We start from the raw sequence: 19,513 nt of genomic DNA, 5'->3' as shown, positions 1-19,513 counted from the left end.
CCATCCACAAAGCAACTTTAATCCCTGTAAGGGATTCCCTGCACACTAGCAGACACACATTCCCTGCATACTACAGGGTACACTACCCTTTGTGCATACGTACGTCCCTGGAGAATAGAAGACCAACAGCTTGGGGGAACAGTTAAGATTTTTTCTCTTTTCATAAGACTACAGTCTGGTTAGGTTTTGGAAGTCTCCGGGACTAACAGAAGCAAAAAATACTTGTTCTAATTTGTTGAGAAGTCAAATTCCCACGATTTCTCCACCCTACTTCTGCCTTTGAAGGCAAACTTAGTTTCCAAACACACCATGTTTAACTACAGCATGAAAGGAGCAAGGCATATAGCATCTATCCTTCAAAAAAACCAATCACGTCTGTTCTGGTAAGACAGATCTCCTAGGTAGAAAAGACATTCAGCAAAATCAGTCTGCAACGCTTCTCTTTATTATGAGTGATCGGTACACACACACATAGATAAATCTTCTATAAACATACCTCTAGCTCAGCTTGCAGAAGAAAGATCTCAAAAAGAAAAAAGACAACATCACTTCACAGGGTATCCATTTCCAGATACAGGAATTTTTCTATCATCTTGCGCCGCCTCCTTTTAATTTCCTCTTTGCCACACAACTCAATTATTTTGTAACACTGAAATGACTCAGACAAGTAACTTCAGATCCCTTAAACTTACTACAGCTTCAACTCCAGTGAATTATTTTCTATTAATAAAAGAAAGAAGGGCATATCGAGCCACTAACCTCTGGCTGACAGTTTTTTGGTGTTGATGATTTTTGCAGCATATTCCTGTGATGAACTTTTCTTTACACATCTACGGACCACGGAGAAGGCTCCCCTAGAAGAAAAATAAAGAGAGTAGGAGCTATGAAACTGAAAATGAGAATACAGTAGCAGCAATTTCTATCCTCAGAGCGGACCGGATTAAGGACAGGGCAGAAGACACACAGAGGAGGAAAACAACACATGACAATCTGATACACAGTGTTGTGCTGTCTGATCAGCAAATAAAATCTAGTCTATACGGTACTCAAGCCTCCTGAAGACCCCTCAAGCCCCCTCACAGACAGCGCAGTAAGAACACCACACTGTGCAGGGAGACGTAGACCATATGGGCACAGAAGCAAGACATGAAGGGACTGATGAACGGGAGACAAGCAGCCCAGAATGACGCTACAAACACTAGCTGGTAAGTCCATCTCCCGAAGACAGTATCATCCCCAGCAGTTACATCAGACAACCAGGACTCATTTCTCCCACGTTCAAGCACCAGCTCGGTCACAAAATTACTGCAACACTTTGCAGAAGTTACTAGTTCTCTTACATCTGTCTACCCACCTGCAAAATGGGGATAAGCATGTACCTATTAATGAAGTGAGTAGGAAGCTACGAGGCTTTGTACATTTTCTCAAGCTGGAACTATTGATATTACTACAACTATTCCAAAGAGCCACTCGGAGGTCTGAGAGAGAGGGAGGAAGGATATCTGTGAGGAAAAAAGAGATAATACAACAGAGACCAAGGTGAAAAGATAGGGACTCAAAATCTACAGAACTACACAGATGAGCGCTTGAAAGCAGTCCCTTCTTTTAAAAAAGAAAACTAACAAAACCAGGTGGGAAAAGAATAACAACTGGCTTTACAGGAAAGATCTGAAAAGGGGAAAAAAACAAATAAAGAGAAAACCAGTAGAAAATTCCAAGTCCTTCAGACCGTGAACTCCTGTCTATGGACAAATGTACATATTTAAAGTATAAGAAAAGGGAACAGAAGCTGCACAAGGGCCCCACAAGACAGTTAGCCCTACGGAGAGCCTAAAATAGCTTGAATCCTCCCGATACCGCAGAGTCCTGCCTTTTTCTCCCCTTCCTCAACCTCTACATACAAACCAATAAGCAGCAAGGTGAGCACCGGCACTGGGGCCCGGGCTTGGTGACACACAGCTGCAGCAGCACGGGGAGGGACAGGGACACCGGGCTGAAGAGATGCAGCAGAGCCCAGCAGTTGGTGCAGGAAGGGAGGGAGGGGGTGAGCAGCAGCACCCAGGAAAGCACTGTCCCCATCATCCTACCCTGGCCCTTGCTACGCTGCTTGCAGGGGGCAAGAAGGTCCCCCCTGCAAAACCCTATCCGAGGGTGCAGAGCAGGTCTGCCGATGCAGAGACAAGTGCGGAGAGAGGGAGGGAAGGAAGGCGGGAGGGAGAGAGAAGCGCGGTGCAGCAGCAGCACCTGGTCCTTTCGCAGGGACGAGGAAGTGGGGACCAAAGCATCGCGGAGTGGCCGTAACAGTGCCGCGTTCCAGCGCGCAAACACTTGAAGGGGACAGCAACGTGCAGCAGGGGGACGGTGCGGGGAGGAGAAGGCGGCAGCCCGGTCCTGAGGAGGGCACGGGGGGCAGAGAGGAAGTCCCGGGGTGCAACAGGAGCGCGCAGCCCCGGTCAGGCTGCGGGGACACCCCATCCAGCGGCGGGGACGAGCCAGGGGCGCAGAAACACCTTTCCCTCCCAGCGGCGATGCCTCTGGGGTGGACGCGGGGCTGGAGAGCAGGATTACAGCGCGGCGGCTAATCCTCCTCCGGCTCCCGGGAGAGCCGGGGCTCCGGCACGGGGCTCCCGGCAGCGCCGCCGGGTCCCGGGGCCGGGGCGGGCGGCGGGGCGCGGCGCGGGCTCCGTACTTGCCAAGCTCCTCGTAGAGCTGGTACTCGTCGGTGAAGCGGGTGCACGTTGCCGTGGTGGCCATGTTCGGGCTGCAGGGAGGCTCAGCGCCGCTGGGGCATGGGGCAAGGCGGCCGGCACGGGCCGGGACGGGCCGGGCGGGCGCACTGCTCGGCGGCCTCCCTCCTGGCTCGGCGGGGCGGCGCGGGCTCCCCCCGCTGCCGGCTCGGCGCTCCCCGCTCCGCCGTGCACAGTCACCGCTCGCCGGGGAGGGGAAGGAGGCTGAGCCTGGCCAGCACCGCGAGAACTGGCTCGGAGACACCCCGCGCCGGCCCCCTCCCTCCGCCCCTCCGCCAGCCCCGGCCCGCCGCGGGGTGTGGCCGCCGGGGGCGCTCCCGGGGCGCCCGCAGCGCCGCCGCCGCCCGCCCGCACAGGGGGCTGCAGCCGGGGCGCGGCCGCCTCCCCCCCGCCCGCCGGCGGCGGAGCGGGCACTGCAGTCAGCGCCCCCGCGTAGGGAGGGAGGGAAGGAGGGAGGGTGGGCAGGCAGACTGCGGCGAGCTCAACCCTCCCCCCCCATCCACTTCGCTCCGCAGGCGGCTGCGGGGCCAGGAGGAGCCCCCCCGGTCGGGCCCGCCGTGGGGTATCGCTCTGAATTCACCCCGCGGGGGGCGCCGGGCCGGGGCCGCAGCGCCCGGGGCGGGGAGAGCCGCGGCCGGATAAACTTCCTGCGTGCAGCGGGAAGGGGGGGCCACCGCCCTCCCCCAGGCGCACGTCAGCGGGGCGAGTGCCGGGCTACCCGGCCTATGCCTGCACCGGCCCGCAGCCAGCGGCCGCCCGGCTCTCCTTGCCGCTCTGGCCGGTGGAAGAGGAGGAGGAGGAGGCGCGGGGAGGAAGAAGAGGCAGCTGCCGGCCGCCCTGGCCGCAGTCGGAGGCCACCGCCCAGCGCGGGGGATCCGGCGCCCCGCGTTGCCCCCACCGGCAGGGGCAGCGGAGCCCCGAGTCCTCCTCCCGACCCGCCTCAGCGCTGGGCCCATCGCGCCTCCCGGCCTCGGGGGGTGCGTGCAGGAGTCCCCGGGGAAATGAACCTTCTGGCGCAGAGGTGGAGCGGTAACACGCGAAATGTCTTGAAACTGCTCAAGAATGAGCCCCGGCATTCGCACACACGTATGGTTTATGGTGATGGGACTTGGACGCAGAAGACAAACAGAAATCATCAGTCTCCAACTGCAAAAGAAAACAAACCAGCCTCTGTTCTGTCTCTTAATAGCATACCATCCGAGAGTGCTGTCTGCAGTGCCTTTATAAGCAAGTTTGTTTTCACCTCTTACTTAAGTGAGTCTGTCTCTGTCTGAACAATTGCCAAATCTGCTTAATACGCAGATTTATATAGGGCAGTCACTGATCCAGCCAGAGAAGGGAGGACTGCTCTGGCCTCTCCGGCACGACTGGGAGCGTGAGCTGTGGCAAGAACATACAGAGAGACAGATGAGCATACCATAAGCCGGGAACAGTATTAAACTGATCTGAAAATGAAAAGTACTGTATAAGTACCATGCATTACTGCTCTGTGACCAGACTAGGAAATCGACATGTTATTCAATCACATGAAAAGCAGTGACAGCAGCCACCAGCATATCATTCCCCCCCACTCCCCATCTCCAGGTTAAATGCAGCCAGCCCAGTGCTGCAAAGTCTACACCCAAGTAACGCAGTGGGCAAAAATTCACCCAGCCTATGCAGAAAATAGATAGCAAAAGTAGGACAACATAACAGTAGCATTATAACAAAGCAGTACTTCTAGAAGGTGATTATGAAACAACAGCATTCTGCGTCTTACACCATGCCAGCATTTAAACCTGGAAACCTGCTGACCCAGCAGAATAATTCAAAGAGCCAACAAATGATCTATCCAACAGGTGCCAATCAGTGAACCTGCCTCCTGCTGAGCTAAACCAGCTCCAACAGCCTCATTCAGTGGTCCACCAGTTTCTCTTAACAGCTGGAAGAGCTGTGGATGAGGAGGAAAGCAATCTGACAACCCAAGGTCCTTACCGGGGGAATTGGCTGATAACACGAAACCCAAGTAGGATATTCCAGATGCGGTGGTGGGCAATGTTGCTGACACACAACCTGCAGTGCCTGTCCACCATCCAAAATGAAATTAGATGTTCTTTGTGCAGGAAAGGCGAGCTGTTAAGTTTGTGCTGTGGTTGCACTAGGTGATGTAGACAAGACACGTGCAAACCAGTCCCCTGTGTTAAAATGCACGGAGCAACTGGAACAAGACTCTGTTCCGCTCTTTCTTCTTCAACACAAAAACTGAGGGTGGATGTTTAAGAGCAGATTTTAGCACACTGTACTGAATGAGCAGCCAGAGGGAGAGAACTTTTTTGCATGTGTCCTGTATTCCTACAAACTGAGGAAAGATGATAAAGATGGAAAGGGGTACAAGCCACAACAAAGAAATAACAGCAACAGGAGAGGTTTACCTAAAGCTATGTATTAAACTGAGTGAGACTCTGCAGTTGAAAACTGTTCTAACTGGACTCGGGGACTGTTCTGTGCCCTACACAAAGCACCCAATGATATTTAAGAAGCCCTGGTTGCAGTGGTCTCATAAAAATACATAAGGAACATAAAAAGAGGGAGGCAGATGAGGAAGTTTCTCATCTTTAAGTGTTACAAGGAAAAGTGAGGTCTGGAAATCAGAAAGGGAACAGAGAAGCAAGTGTGGAAAAAAAAGCTAACCATGTGTTATGCATAGCAAGTGCTACAGAAACAGATTGCTAACCGAGAAACTTGTGTTAAGCGAGAAGTGGGATATAAATTGAGTGACAGACTTGATTAAACCAAGTACTGAGTGGGAGACTAAATTACGGGAGTAGAGTTTTCAAAAGGAATGTAGACAAAATGAAGCAGGAGGAGGGGTGGCAATATGGATAAGAGAGTATTGTGTCAACAGAAAGAAATATTGATGTTCTGGCTGACATAGCAGTCTACTTGTACTGAGAGTAAAACCGCAAACAGAGGTGAATCTTGAACAGTGCCTGGGCAGAATAATGTTGTAGCGACCAGAAAATATCTGAACAGTAAGAAATGGTTGTGAGAGAGCCTGTGCGCTAGTAACGGCAGATTCAGCTAATGAACAGTGAGATTCTGACCTCAGTTATGCAGGACTGAAATCTGGAAGTAATGCCTTGCTTTTAGTATTAGCGAGCTGCAGATTTCACATTAGTGGAGCAGCAGTTTTGGTCTCTATCTTTTGAAGTAGCACAGGTTGGCTTATACAGTACACTGAACTGTCAGGGATCTGTCAGGGATTAATCTGATTTTAATAACTGGAGCTGAGTAAGAGGCACTAAAGAAAGTAAGTAAAATGCAAAGGATTTAATGCAAAGCCCATGGGTGTAAATGGACATTTCCTCTCATGCTAATGGACTTCGGATCAGGTCCATGGAGCCTAAGGTCAGCTTTGGCACGTTAAAGAATGTCTGTGGGAAGGCAATAACACAAAAGCATTGGTCTTTAGGGAAGCAGAGCAAAGGACTACAAAATGAGTTCACAGAAACTAACTGGAATTCAACCCACTGTGGAAAATGGGAAGGGTGCTGGAGAAGCTGCACGGTAGCTTCTTTCCAGCAAGGCTGAATAAGCCAAAGGGCAGCGTGTATCAGTGTGCTGAGTGGAGCAGTGCTGGCTAGTGCCAGATATGAAGAGAGGGGGTTAGCAAAAATAAAGGACCTGGGAAGGGTAAGAATGGGTGGAGTTAGAAATCGGTCTGTGAGAGTGAAGGCAAGAAGCAATAAAAAAATTAGCAATGAATGGAATAAGTAGGCATATTTTTTTAAACAGACATTCTTTGGTTTTCTGCCGTTAAATTGGGGTCCCACAAAGAATCAAGTAATCTTTCTTCTCTATGCCTCTGCTGTCCAGTCTGTCTATTTAGAGAGAGTAACTCCAGGTAGGTCTTATCACTCACAAGGCATTTACAGGACATAAAATTCAACCTCCCCTACTCTTATGTGGGGCTTTCCTTGCACTACTTCAGTATAGTAACACATGAAAATACAAACCAGAACACCCGAAACCCTAGAATTGTGTGAAATATTGCATCATCTTAATTCCTAACAATTATTTTGCTTCAGACTCTACAAAGAAAAATTAAGAGTTACCTAAATCATGCATCATTTTATCAGGACTGTCCACAGACTCACTGTCAGGTACGCAGGAAAAAACCCCCTATTTTCATGGCTGATTATTCATGTTGGCTATACAATATAAGATCTCTCAAAATTTTTTTTACTTAAGCAATTGTTGCGTATCTATCAGAAAAATCAGGCTGCTTTAACGTGCCTGGTTGTTCTCTTCCTTCTCCCAAACTGAGGTTCATTTATTACCTCTGAAAAATCATGATTCAAATAAGCCGAAGTGGATTTGGAGATGTAGCTGATAAAAATACAAAGTAGCATGCATAGAAGGAAGGTTGGAAAGAGAGGAACTTTTTGGCGAGTGAATATAAAATTTATATTTGAAATAAACGTTAGAGTTCTGGAGAGAAGCAAACATTAAATTACCCTATTAGTACGGACTATTCAGCCATCCATCTAGTTTAGTGTCTTGTCTTCAGTAGTGACCTATTGCAGACGATAAATGTGAGGGAGGAGGAACAGGAGGGGATGAAAGGAAGACAGAGAAGGAGAAGGGAAAGGAATCAAAACAGGCCAAAAAAGAGATCTATATAACTATAGCTCCCATGCATACTGCATACTACTCGATTAGAGAGTGGCTTTTCTCCTGACCCCAAGCTGATGATCAAAATATGCCCTGAAGCACAAGGATTGGTAGCCCTTGTAATTTTGATCCTAGCTTGTGTCAGTGCATATGCTATTCTGTTTCATGTCAATGCCTAATCCTTTTTGATACTTACTAAGCTATTTAAGTCAATAATATCCCATGGCACTGAGTGTCGCATGTTAATTATATGGCTCATAAAACATATAACCTGATATCATTGCAAATTTGTTCTATTTTAATGTCACTGAGTGCTCTCTTCTGTTCTGAGACAGGGTCAGGAGGCGTGTCCAAATGGCCAGCCCTCTTCTATACATCTCTGCTCTTCAGTGCTGAGGGTCACTGTCCCCAGGGGAGTTCACACAACAGAGGGGGTGTCTGCGGTCTGGCAGGGTCTCAGTGCCCCCAGGCAGGCTCTGTGTACCCGCTGGTGGCCCACCTTGTTCCTCAGCTCCCCCAGTGACTCATGGGGACACTTGGCTTTCACTGGAACTTTTGCAAGCCACCTAGACATGAGGTATTTTCCTCTCAGCTTGAAGTGCTTGAGACTTTGGATTTCAGAAGCACGGCTTAGGTCCCCAACTAGGAAAGGGAAGTATTCGGTACACATTCAGCTCATTTAGTTGCCATAAACTCACTCTGCACAGTCTTTTCTCTGGAGCCTTATCCTACCTTTACTGAGGGATCAATACCAGGTTTATTGACCGACTTCACAGTCTGTTCAGGACACATGATATAGGCAAAGCCTGGTGGAGGAGAACACATGGACAGTCTTGAATAGCTGAGTACTTCACCTGCAGACCCATACCGAAGGGGCTGCAGCAGCCTGATTTTATGTTTCTCATCTCATGGAAATCCAAGTCCCTCCAATACTAGCCTGACCTCTAGGTTAGAAACTGAGTGAGCTCCAGAAGAGTAGCCTTTCCAGCCTTCTCTTTGAACCTTTCTTTGCTAGAGAGATACCACTAAACAATTTCTGAATGCTGAGCTGCAATGTCTACTGTCTGCTCTCTAAACTGATCAGTTCCACAAAATATTTATGCTTTTATCATATCTAAACTATCCTTTGCAATGTATCAATAGGACCCTATAGAAAAAAAAACAGTGAGGATTATGGAAACCAAACAAATGTTCTGAGCAGTAAGAACAATTTCCTCTAATTCTGTATTTTTATCACTATTAATAGTATTGCATTCAAAGAATTTCAAGTTTTCGTTCCTATCTTCTTGAAACTGGACGATGTCAATTGTTAATCAGGTGAAGAGCACGGTTTCCCACCATTTATATGTCAACAAGGTCATGTTCCACGAATTCCTGTAGTAATTATCCAGTAACAATAACTAGTATGTCAAAATCACCCTCAGATGAGCTTAGCCTCAAAATGTTTCATGTCTGTTGCCTCCCTTGGTGAGGGGATGGCAGAGAAGCAGATTTTTGTGCTTCACCAGAGCAAGTGAACAGATCTGCGTGTCCAGTGCTGAGTGTAGTTTAATACTGTCTTTGGACGGCTCTGCTGTCACTGAAGGGTTACTGTGTTGGTATACGATAGTGGGGAAGCATCTTGAACATTCATTTGAATATGGCCATCGCGGTGGAATGTCCAGGGGCTATTTTAAGATTCACACTGTTTGTTTAAACAAGATTGTGTGACTCAATGACTGTTATGTAAAGGATGAACACAGATTTCTCCCTATATCCCAGATATCCCTACCAACTTAAAATATTGTATGGTGTTATACATTACTGATTATTGAGTGAATACTGAAAACTAATGACATGTCCTAGGGTGGGGTCTCCCTCATTTTTTAAATGAGATCTCTGTCCAGGGGAAGGCTAGTACTGCAAAAAAGATGACGGATGGACAGTCCTCATGAGCTGAATGCTGTCTTTCACAGCATTGAGAAGAATATGAACAAGCAACTCCTTCATTGCTGTGGGTCACCCATAACCAAAAGGAATGAGAAATGAGCAGTTTGGTTTCTGTGGGTCAGTCATTGCTATCTATTGCTACTGCTAAAAAAAAGACTTCCATTTAGTGCCAGCTACAACAAATTTTGTTTCTTTGCTTTTTAAAATGGAGCACAGATCACTGGGAAAACCTCCAATTTCACTCTCATCACTAAAGTCATCATAACATTTGGCCACTACTAGCTCTGTTTGAATTCAACTCAAATGAAAGATAAATTTCATGTATCTCACACTATCCATCTTGCAATTCCTTCCTCTTGTCATCTCAGCTGAATTTATGGTATGATCCTTGGGGAGATGCTAAATTTTTTCCATTAAATTCTCAGTTAGGTCTTGATTTAAATGGCTGTGGATTATTGTCCTAGAATAAGACTGCTAGACACCAAACCTACACTGAAGTGTCTGTAGACACTTGAGATTACAGAGACCAAATCATTCCCTTGGGGAATCTGCCATCATACAGTATCTCGAAAGATCAGTCTCTAACTGCAGTCTCTTCAGAACACAGCGTCTGTCTGGTCTTGTTTGGTAAAATACTGTGCATGTCTAGTAGCATGCGATAGACTGATCAGTTTGAGCTGCATCAGCTCTCAAATCGTAACACCCTACCAGTTGAACATCAAACCAGGACTGGAGTTATTTAATGCTATCACAAAAAGAGGAAGTTATTGAAAAAAATACAGTGTTTTGCTTTCTTCCAACTTAAATATAACTTAATAGCATTCCATAAAGCTTGACTATTTTTGTCAAACTTGCAGTTTGAAAGTTTTCAGTTTTGAAAAGAAGCACGCTGTGCTCATTACCCAAGTGGGAGTGCTGCATTATAATATGCAAAATGACAGAATCATCCAGTACCGGGATTCTCAATCCTTTTTCTCCTGAGAGATTAGTCTGAATCTGGGAGAGCTCACAAGCAATATTTAATCACCACAGCCTCCTGGACCATTACAAACCATGAAGTAGTATACCTCCACATCATAAATGTCACTGCCATAATTGGCATGAACTGGCCCCTCCTGGCCGTCTCAGGAAGTCAACGTTTACAGAGCCTGCGCTTTCCTGTCATCACCGGGCAGAAGTCCTTTCAACTGAGGACTAAGGCAGGAAGGGTGTATTTTCACTAACAATGTCCACGGTACAAATACAAAGGAGTAGATGCAGAAGCAATCAGTCTCCAAGTATTTCACCAGCACTTTCACCAGCGCTAAACTCTCAAATAGCACCTGTTAGCAGAAAATATTGGTTTTCATTTTTTCACCTCTGAATCCTCTTGGTCCAGTGCTTCATCTCCTCAGTTTAAACAGTAACTGTTTAAACATGACCTTGACATTTTTAAAGGAGCCTGTAAAACCTCTCTGCTGTAAAACAGCCAGATTAACATTTATGCATAGTTAAAAAAAATAAACACTTTAACCAAAATTGCCTGAATGTTTATGTGAGGGGAGAGATGGCTCACAGGACTCTCCAAAGAACATTGGCAGCAATTTCCTACCCTGAGTAAAATAAATTAATTAGCACACACATCCTGTTTAACATCAAAAGAAAATCTGGCTCCAAAGAACAATCCAAAGGAGCGGGCCTGTGAATGTTTACAAACACAGCCTGAGCCAACAAGCGCAGCAAGAGGGTATTTGGGAACCACAGCAAAGCCTCCACCCAGTAGCTGGGCTCTCCAGTTTCTCCAGGGTTCAGTTCTGCCTGCGTGTGACGAACAGAGAACGCACAGTGAGAAAGATGGGCCTGATTTCCCAGCCAGGGCAATAGTAGAACGGTGATTTACGCTCCCCATTAACAGCCACAAAACCTGTGGGAATAAGTGAAGTAAATCATGTTTTACAATGAGAGAAATGAGGCGGAGCGCGGGACAGTGGCTCTCTCACGACCTCAGGGGAGTGCAGCAGCCACGGAAAGGCAGAATTCAGGTCGCTCCTCCAATATGAAAAGATACAGACGCTTTCCTATTGATCTTGATTTTGTGTGAAGATAATGCAGTGGTGCCACTCTGAATTAAATGTGCAGCTCTCACCAGATTTCTCCCCAAAACTGTGCCTTCAGCATGGACTGCCATTTGCAATTAAAAACTCACTAAACCTGTGTTATGCTCCTGCGACACTTTTCTATGGAGTGGCTGCAAATGTTACTGCTTTCTATGCCTCCTTCTGAGTGTACTTTGTTCCTTGTATCTTGTTAATAAAAATAAAATGCAAAAGAAAAAAAGATGGTTCTTGACAGGTTAAAAAAATTATACCCAAGATCTGTCAGTTTGGGTTGGGATCCCTGTTAAGAATCCACCACACTGAGTCTGCAGTGACACAGACTTCCTGCCTTTGAAGGGCAGGAGGCAAATACACCTGACTGTGCGGAAACACAAATATTTGCACATTCAGAAGCTCTCAAAGTATCTAAAGGAATTTCTATACTGCAGAGGAAGGTATTATTTCCATGTTTAATGTCCTTACATTACATTCAAAAAGTACTAGCAAAAACTACATCACAGCAGCAGAATAAGATGCTAGCGCGTGGCTGTGTGTCTCTTGAATACTTGTAAATCACAGAAGTGCGTGCGAATGCATGAAGCAGAACTGTGTTTCTAGTCACGAAGATGTGGACAAGGTGACTCATGCTGAGGTGTGCATGTGCACATGCAACTGGATGGTGCGTAGCCTATGTGAGTCTATGTACTACAGCCCCATAAATGGGAACGAAAGCAGAGAGGCACCATAAACTGTGCAAGGATAAATGAAAGGCATCTTTACATATATATTCCAAGACGAAAACATGTCAGAATACGTAAAGGCCAAGGATCCAGACACAGCTAACTTAAAGCGAGCTCCCTACAGCAAAGAAGGATAGGCTAGTGGGTGGGTCAGAGAAAGAGTGACAGAGCATTTTATGTTTACATGAGAAAACAGATACTGTTGTTACAATTATGGGCGAAACTTCATTTAGCTTTTGGCTCTGAGTGTGTTTGGAAGAGGACATGAACTCTGTGATCCCACGCAGCTGTAGCACTGGGCTGTCATTCTGAAGGAAAGAGCAAGCTCCCTGTGGAAATCACACCTGCTGGCTGTAAATACAATCCACAGAACTAACATCTGTCTCAGCTTTGGCATCTGTCTCTGCTCCTAGGTGGGCACGGAGGTAGGTGAAAGCACTGTCTGGACTGTCCCTGTCTCCACTGGATGGCCCCCAAACCAGGGCTGGGATGGCGTCGGCCTGGGAGCTGGGGTAATTCATTTGACAAATGCATGATGCTAGCTGAGGAGCTGAAAATCCTATTCCTAGCTCGCACTTCCCTTCAGCAGGGGGAACAGAGGAGTTCAAAACTTTTTTGTATTGCATGTCACTAGAAATACCATTACAGTAAGAAACTCAAAAGTTTTACAGGCACACACAAAACTTTTGGAGCTCCCATATGATTCCATTTCTCTTGCTACAACAGGTTGTTTTGAGATTAGCTTCATATCATGCCCATATTTTTTTGTCAAGAACTTAGATGCTCTCTAAGCCTAAATATTACCTATTTATTTCAATCTATATCTTCATTTTTGTCCAGAGGTTATAATCCTCTTGTTCCGTTGGGATGGTATGCACTTCCTGGTAACTGAAACAGTTTCTTCATCATTTTCTAAAGCATATTTACCAAGACTGAAATCACAAAGGTGACTGCCTAGATCACCAGGTTTTGGGGCACATGGGACTGTCCAGTACAGGTGACAACAGACCTGCTTTAGTACCAGTAACTTTTGTACTTTTCTGTATATGAAACTTTGTGATGGGCAGTTTTGAGCTGTGATTCCCGCCCAGCTGATTTAGAGATGCAGCCTTCTTATAGACACCATGCACACTTCATGCATTAAATTTATATTTACTTGCTTGTCTTTGTCCACCTGCTAACAGGCCAAACATTGCAGAAATTTATTTGATTGCCAGAGACTAGGATCTTGTGTTTTCAACACCTTTCTCCCAACTAAAACTTTATTAGTTACTAAGTTTATAGCCAGTACAATAGCAAGGGTTGTATTACGTGAAAAGGACACTTATACTCAATGGCTTCTGGTTGCCCAAAGTCTACCATCCCACCATCTTAGCATAATGTTCTACCCAAACACACAACACATAGTTGCTCTAGCCATAGGCTAGTGCAAATGCAAGGCCCAGCAACAGCGTCATTCAGAATTCAAGCCTCCAGTGTAACTTCTCCAAATGCCAGCACAGGCTGACAGTCAACAATGTCCTGCACACACTGGACTTGTGTGCAACCCTGTCCACGTGAGTTGCTTCTGGAACAGCTTTAGGAACAGGAGCAGAGGACAAGTGACCTTCAGGACTCGCCTGAGGTTTTCAGCACCACCTGGGAAGCGCGCATGCCCTTTGGGAATGATCCCATCCCCATGTGAGTGCATCCAGCACAAGTGGGAGGAGTAGCCAGCCCGTAGTGTATACAGGAAGTTTTGCAGCAGTAAAGATTTAAGAAGCAACAAGGAAAAATATGCAAGCTACATACAGTTAAAACAGATGTGGAACATCTGAGTGGAAGGTGAGAAAGAGAAAAAGTTTCAGGGACTAAAGAAACAGTCCTGCTACTACTGACTCAAAAAAGAGGCCACTGGGGGAGAAACAGCAATCCGTTGCCAATGCAATTTAGCATTTATAAAACAAGTATCTCAAGTCCTACAGGTAGCAGTGAGAAGGGAATGTCATCAGGATATCCCAGTACACAAAACCGGGAAAGACAGTCCAAACCAAATGGCTTCAAATTTCTTCCTTAACAGTCAAAGAATGTTAGTAGAAAGGAGGAGAGCCTCAGCTGAATTGTGTGCTGCACTGGAAGAGTTTTGATCACCAGTCAAGTGTTGAGATGCTCAGACGTCCTCAAGAAAGCATCGCCGAGAGACACCCAGCGGCAGCGGCTGCCTTGGCCCTGTGGAGCTGCTGCGGGGCCTGAGGGAGAAGGCAACGGTGAAGGCTTGCTGCGAGGGGAGCTGAGGCCGGATAACTGGGCACATAAACCTCTCCGAGGTATAGAGACCCCACCTGCCAAGATCTCTAGACTGCCCAAGGATTAAAACCACATCCACAACAGTCGTTTTAGACTATTTAATCCTAATGGTTTAATTAGCTAAGAAAACACTTCCAGTTCAAGGGGTTATGAATTACCCACATTGCAAAACTATATTCCTTTCAATCAGCTTCAGCTGTGTGTCTTACTCTTCACATTACAACTTCTGCTTTTATTGTCCTCTGCGCCTGTAAAACCTTCTTTGTGCTCATTTCTTAGTGTTCCTTTGTTAAAGTCTAACCTTACAATCGGATCTTGAAGTAGGTGACCCTGCCTTCTCATCGTAAATCATTTCCTCTACTGAACGGTTATTGTGCCTTCTTGGAAGTAAACAGAGCTCTTTGGAGGTGGGCTACTTACTTGCACAGGTTAGCAAGTATTTCCACAGTGATATACAACAAAAAAATGAGATAATAAAAGAGTTGGAATAATAAGTCATGGCCGGACAACATTACACCTAGTCAAGGCAAAAAAGTATTTGGAAAAAGGACTCAGAAGAAATTTCTCCCTTTTCTGTGTCACTTATCTCAATGGAGTAATCAGAAACCCTCATCTAGATTCATTTTCCTAGTTTTAAAGATATTTTTGTCACTTATGAAATTATCCCTATTACTCAGTATTTTTTAACTATTTAAAAGAGAACTGATGGATATTCATGAATATATTTGAGGAAAATACCTGATTTATACAAGATAGCCAAGTACGTATTTTCAAATTTAATTTCTAAGAATCTATTTAAGACAGTCTTTTAATACTACATATAAAAAAGAGGGGAAAAACACAAGAGAAAATGTAGAAGCATCCCCCACGATCCCATCATAATTGACTTAAGTAATTTTTCCTGAAAATTACTTCAGGTTTAACATCAGGCTGGGCTAGCTATGAGGTACTCATTTCTTATGTGTGCACCTCAGAAAGCTCTTGCTGCAAAACATTTCTAAGCATGAGGATGCACAACAACAAACAAACTAACCTATCTCGATTATTAATTTCTTGTGTTTTTCAGAAAATAATCATGCCATACCATGTTTGTATATACACTGTGACAGATGATAAATCAAAGACCCAAAAGCATATATTTCAGCGACCAGGAGGAGTGTACTGTGAATTAAGGTTTTCCAGGCTGAAGGTGCTACTTGCTTCTGATATGGGTCACACTACAGGCGGGAGAACTTCTAACCACTGGTTTTAGCTGTTTTGACTAGACAACCTTTGCTGAAATCCCAATCTCCACAAGGGATATCTCTATAGGCTCCCTTCAAATAGCTCTCTACTAGGAGAGGATAATAAGGGGAAAATCAACATGCCTATATATATTGGGGGGGGGGGGGTAGAAAAAGAAAAAGACTCCAAAGAGATCTAAAGTAAAAAGAGACAAAACTCTGGCAACTGGAGGTGTGTGTGGGAAAGAATTTACTTAATAACCTCAAGTAATGGCCCCAGTGTTAATAAGTCCAGGAGGTGCAAAGAACCAGACCAGATCCGATGGGGAGGTATTCCAGCATAAGAGAAATTCTTGAAACAACAAGGACACAGCTTGCACTGGAGAAATAAAGCTGATCATGGTTACTGTAATTACACAAGCGCACACTGCCCCCAGAAGGCAGCAGCCCACAGTTCTCCACTCTTGCTTTTTTCTGCTGCTTCTCGCTTGCCTGCACTAACATTTATTGCGGATAAATGTCAAGTGATGCTTGTGGGGAAAAAAATCCCAGCTTCATGTATGAAGTGATGGCCTGTGAGCTGACCATTACTATTCACAAGTAAGAAGGGCAACAAGAATAGCCAAATATGTGGAATGCCGCTCTAACAGATAAGATTAAGTAAGCTGTGACTCTTCAAATTAGAAAGGAAACAAATCAAACAAATGAAAAGTGATGTGAAACTTGCATATAAAATAACAAAGGGATTCAGAAGAAGAAAGAAGAGAAAGCAACTGTGATAAATGCTACAAACTTTTACTTTCCATTAGGAAGCTAATCCTGGTATTTTTCCCTGGAATTCACCTAGCCAGGTAGCTTTAGACTTGCTAGATGAGTAACAGGCTAATAGGTCTTAGAACAACAGGGTGCCATGGTCCTCCAGAGTTCCTCACATCTCTGCTGCCAAAGAGTACATTGGGGCCTGTCTTACCTACAGAAAGACACTCCTCCCCAAGTGGTCTGCCCCGACCTCCACCGACTCATAAGCAGCACTCACCACCATTCCTACCCCGCCAGCCTGAGCCCTGGGGTATGAAGGTGGCATTGACCGGGCAGAACTGAGCTAGTACTTCCTGAAGGAGTTGGGTAAGATCTCATGGTCCCAAGCAGGCTCCCAACGCTCCCTCCAGCCAGCAGCTAGGCCTGCACAGATTGACGACAGCCCTCAGCAGAGGTACATAGCCCTTGGGAGAACCAAGAGAACCCATCCTAAGATATGAAACTGGCTCCCACCTTCAGTTCAATTTTTTGCATGATCTTCTCACTTGGTTTGTATTTATTGATATATTATTTTCCTCTGAAGCCTGAAAGAGCTTTAAAGTCTTTTCCAACCTTCCCCTCTGTAGAACACACGCATATCTACAGTAATGCAATTCCCTTTGCCGTTTCCTAACAGGCTTAAAATGTTGAATTCTGGTCCCGCAAGGCACTTTGCTGTGAACAGGCCTCGGTGCTTTCATAAATCCACCGTTCAGTAATAGCACAAACGTCACTGTTGGGGCGCGAAGGGAAGTGATCCAGAGGGATGCCTGACATATGTGAGCCGGGTGTGATGAAGAACAGAGCAATCTGAGAAGCCCACCAGCAAGTTGGTTGGGGTTCCTGCACATGGGCTGGGGCAATCCCAAGCACAAATAGAGGCTGGGTGGAGAACGGATTGAGAGCTGCCCCAAGGAGAGGGACTTGGGGATGTTGGTGAATGAGAAGCTCAAGAATGACCTGACAATGTGCATTCACAGCCCAGAAATCCAACTGTATCCTGGGCTGCATCAAAAGCAGCATGGACAGCAGGTCGAGGGAGGTGATTCTGCCCCTCTACTCTGTTCTCGTGAAACCCCACCTGGACTACTGTGTCCAGCTCTGGGGCCTCCAACATAAGAAGGACATGGGCCTGTTGGAGTGGGTCCAGAGGTGGACCATGAAGATGATGAGAGAACGGGAGCACCTCTCCTATAAAGACAGGCTGAAAGAGTTGGGGTTGTTCAGCCCGGAGAAGAGAAGGCTCCAGGAAGGCTCCAGGAAGCAACCTTCCAGTACCTAAAGGGGGCCTAACCCTACCTCTTTATGAGGAAGGGTAGTGATAGGACAAGGGGTAATGGGTTTAAACTGAAAAAGGCTAGTTTTAGATTAGATATTAGGAAGAAATTCTTTACCGTGGGGGTGTTGAGACACTGGAACAGGTTGCCCAGGGAAGCTGTGGATGCCCCATCCCTGGAGGTGTTCAAGGCCGGGCTGCATGGGGCTTTGAGCAACCTGGTCTAGTGGGAGGTGTCCCTGCCCAGGGCAGGGGGGGTTGGAACTAGATGATCTTTAAGGTCCCTTCCAACTCGAACCATTCTGTGATTCTATGATTCTAAGTGCATTCCATACACCTGGAAGAGCGACGGAAATACTCGCATGCGAGTGCGAAACCCACGCGATGACCCCGGACCCGCTGGGAGGGTGGGAAGGGCGCTTGGTACCGTGCTGTGCCGGGCGGCGGCCACCAGGGGGCGCCCCCGCCCGGTGCCACCGCCCCTGGTGCCGGCCGGCGGAGGGTGGCGGGTCCCGGCGGGGAGCGGAGCCCGGGCAGCCCCCAGGATGCGGCGGGGCTCGCTGCTCCTCGGGTGCGGGCAGAGTCACAAAAGGACTTGTTTTTATGAGTTGGGTATTCAAAATCTTACAGGGCAGCGACTTCTTTTCGAGTGGTACTTTGTGTCCTTCTCAGTCTGTGAAATTTTACTCAAAAATTTTAAGGACGCAACCTGCTCAAACTTGTTCAAAAATTTACACTGACAGAAACATTTAAAATAAGATGACTGGGTTTATGCAGGCCGTACAAATTGCAGGGGTTTGGATTTTCTACTGCGCCAACAGCAACTCAAGATTCCTGTAAATCTAAAACTTGCCCCAATTCAGCCCGTAGTGTGGACGATGAGAACTGAGCACTGACCCACATGGTAAGGCTTGGTGTGGCTCTGAGGTGTAAGAGGGAACAGCTGTGTGTGGTGCTTGCCTTCCTCAAGTCACTGTTCTTCACAGTCTAATTCCTGCAATGCCCCAGCAAGTAATCAACAAATCCAATCAAAATTGGGAATTTCCTGCAAGACACTTAATTGCAAACTCAACGAGAAGGAGGAATTGAACAAAGGGATAAAACAACATGTGACACGGCACATTTCTGTGACAACATCCAGTTTAAATGTAACACAGGCTGTGAGAGCTTGTCATTCTTGAAAAGTTATTTTCAAATAAAGGATCTGTTTGTGAACTAATGCACCTTGCAAGAGTTGTGACCAGTAAGACAAGACCAACGCCATCAGACAATTTACATTCATAAACACAGGCCTGGAGCTGTCAGATTTTCAGTTGCTGGCTCCACAGTGGCCTCAGACAAGCCTCACACTTCTTGTTTCTATCTGTTTATTTGAGAGATGATGATAGCACTTATCTCTCCTATAAATCGCATACAGGGCTATGACTGACAACTGGTGTATAAAGGATGAAGACTTGCTAACAGTCACTGAAGTTATGCCAACTAGCAACCCCACAATTGCATTCTGTTCTTGCTGTGGGTGTATTCATTTAGCTAATGAATATCAGTGTCTGGGATTAACCAGACAAACCTGTAGCCAGTGAGAAATGAATACAATATAGGGTGTGCATCCCTCTCAGCAATCCGTGATTAATACTTGTTTCTACTAGAGTTTATGCTTTTCATAAACTCCAGAATAATAAGCCCCAGTGTGCTCAGGGGAATTGATTTTTCTGGATTCAGTACTCTGGAGGTTGTGGCTCCCAAGGTGGGAGGGCAAACAAAAAATTGGGAGAAAAATCACTTT

General features: G+C 46.3%; 1 protein-coding gene across 23 annotated transcripts in view; it reads right to left on the bottom strand.

Moving 5' to 3' along the window:
* Nucleotides 1-19,513, bottom strand: part of CAMK2G (calcium/calmodulin dependent protein kinase II gamma) — a 254,088-nt gene that overhangs the window by 117,130 nt on the left and 117,445 nt on the right. For 11 of the 23 annotated variants that reach the window (XM_074591292.1, XM_074591288.1, XM_074591296.1 and 8 more), the window contains exons 1-2: nt 2,690-2,919; nt 760-854 (exon numbers count right to left, since the gene is read on the bottom strand). In XM_074591292.1, coding sequence (XP_074447393.1) covers nt 760-854; nt 2,690-2,754 — 160 coding nt within the window. In that variant the 5' untranslated portion in view covers nt 2,755-2,919. Of the gene's footprint in view, nt 1-759; nt 855-1,379; nt 1,473-2,244; nt 2,402-2,689; nt 3,198-19,513 lie in introns of those variants that run through there. The other 12 variants (XM_074591309.1, XM_074591307.1, XM_074591308.1 and 9 more) reach the window with 8 other exon arrangements.

This window comes from Larus michahellis, chromosome 6 (assembly GCF_964199755.1).
Source record: "Larus michahellis chromosome 6, bLarMic1.1, whole genome shotgun sequence".
NCBI classification, from domain to species: Eukaryota; Metazoa; Chordata; class Aves; order Charadriiformes; family Laridae; genus Larus; species Larus michahellis.
The sequence above is the reverse complement of the archived record's forward strand: the minus strand, read 5'-3'. Positions and strand labels throughout refer to the sequence as shown.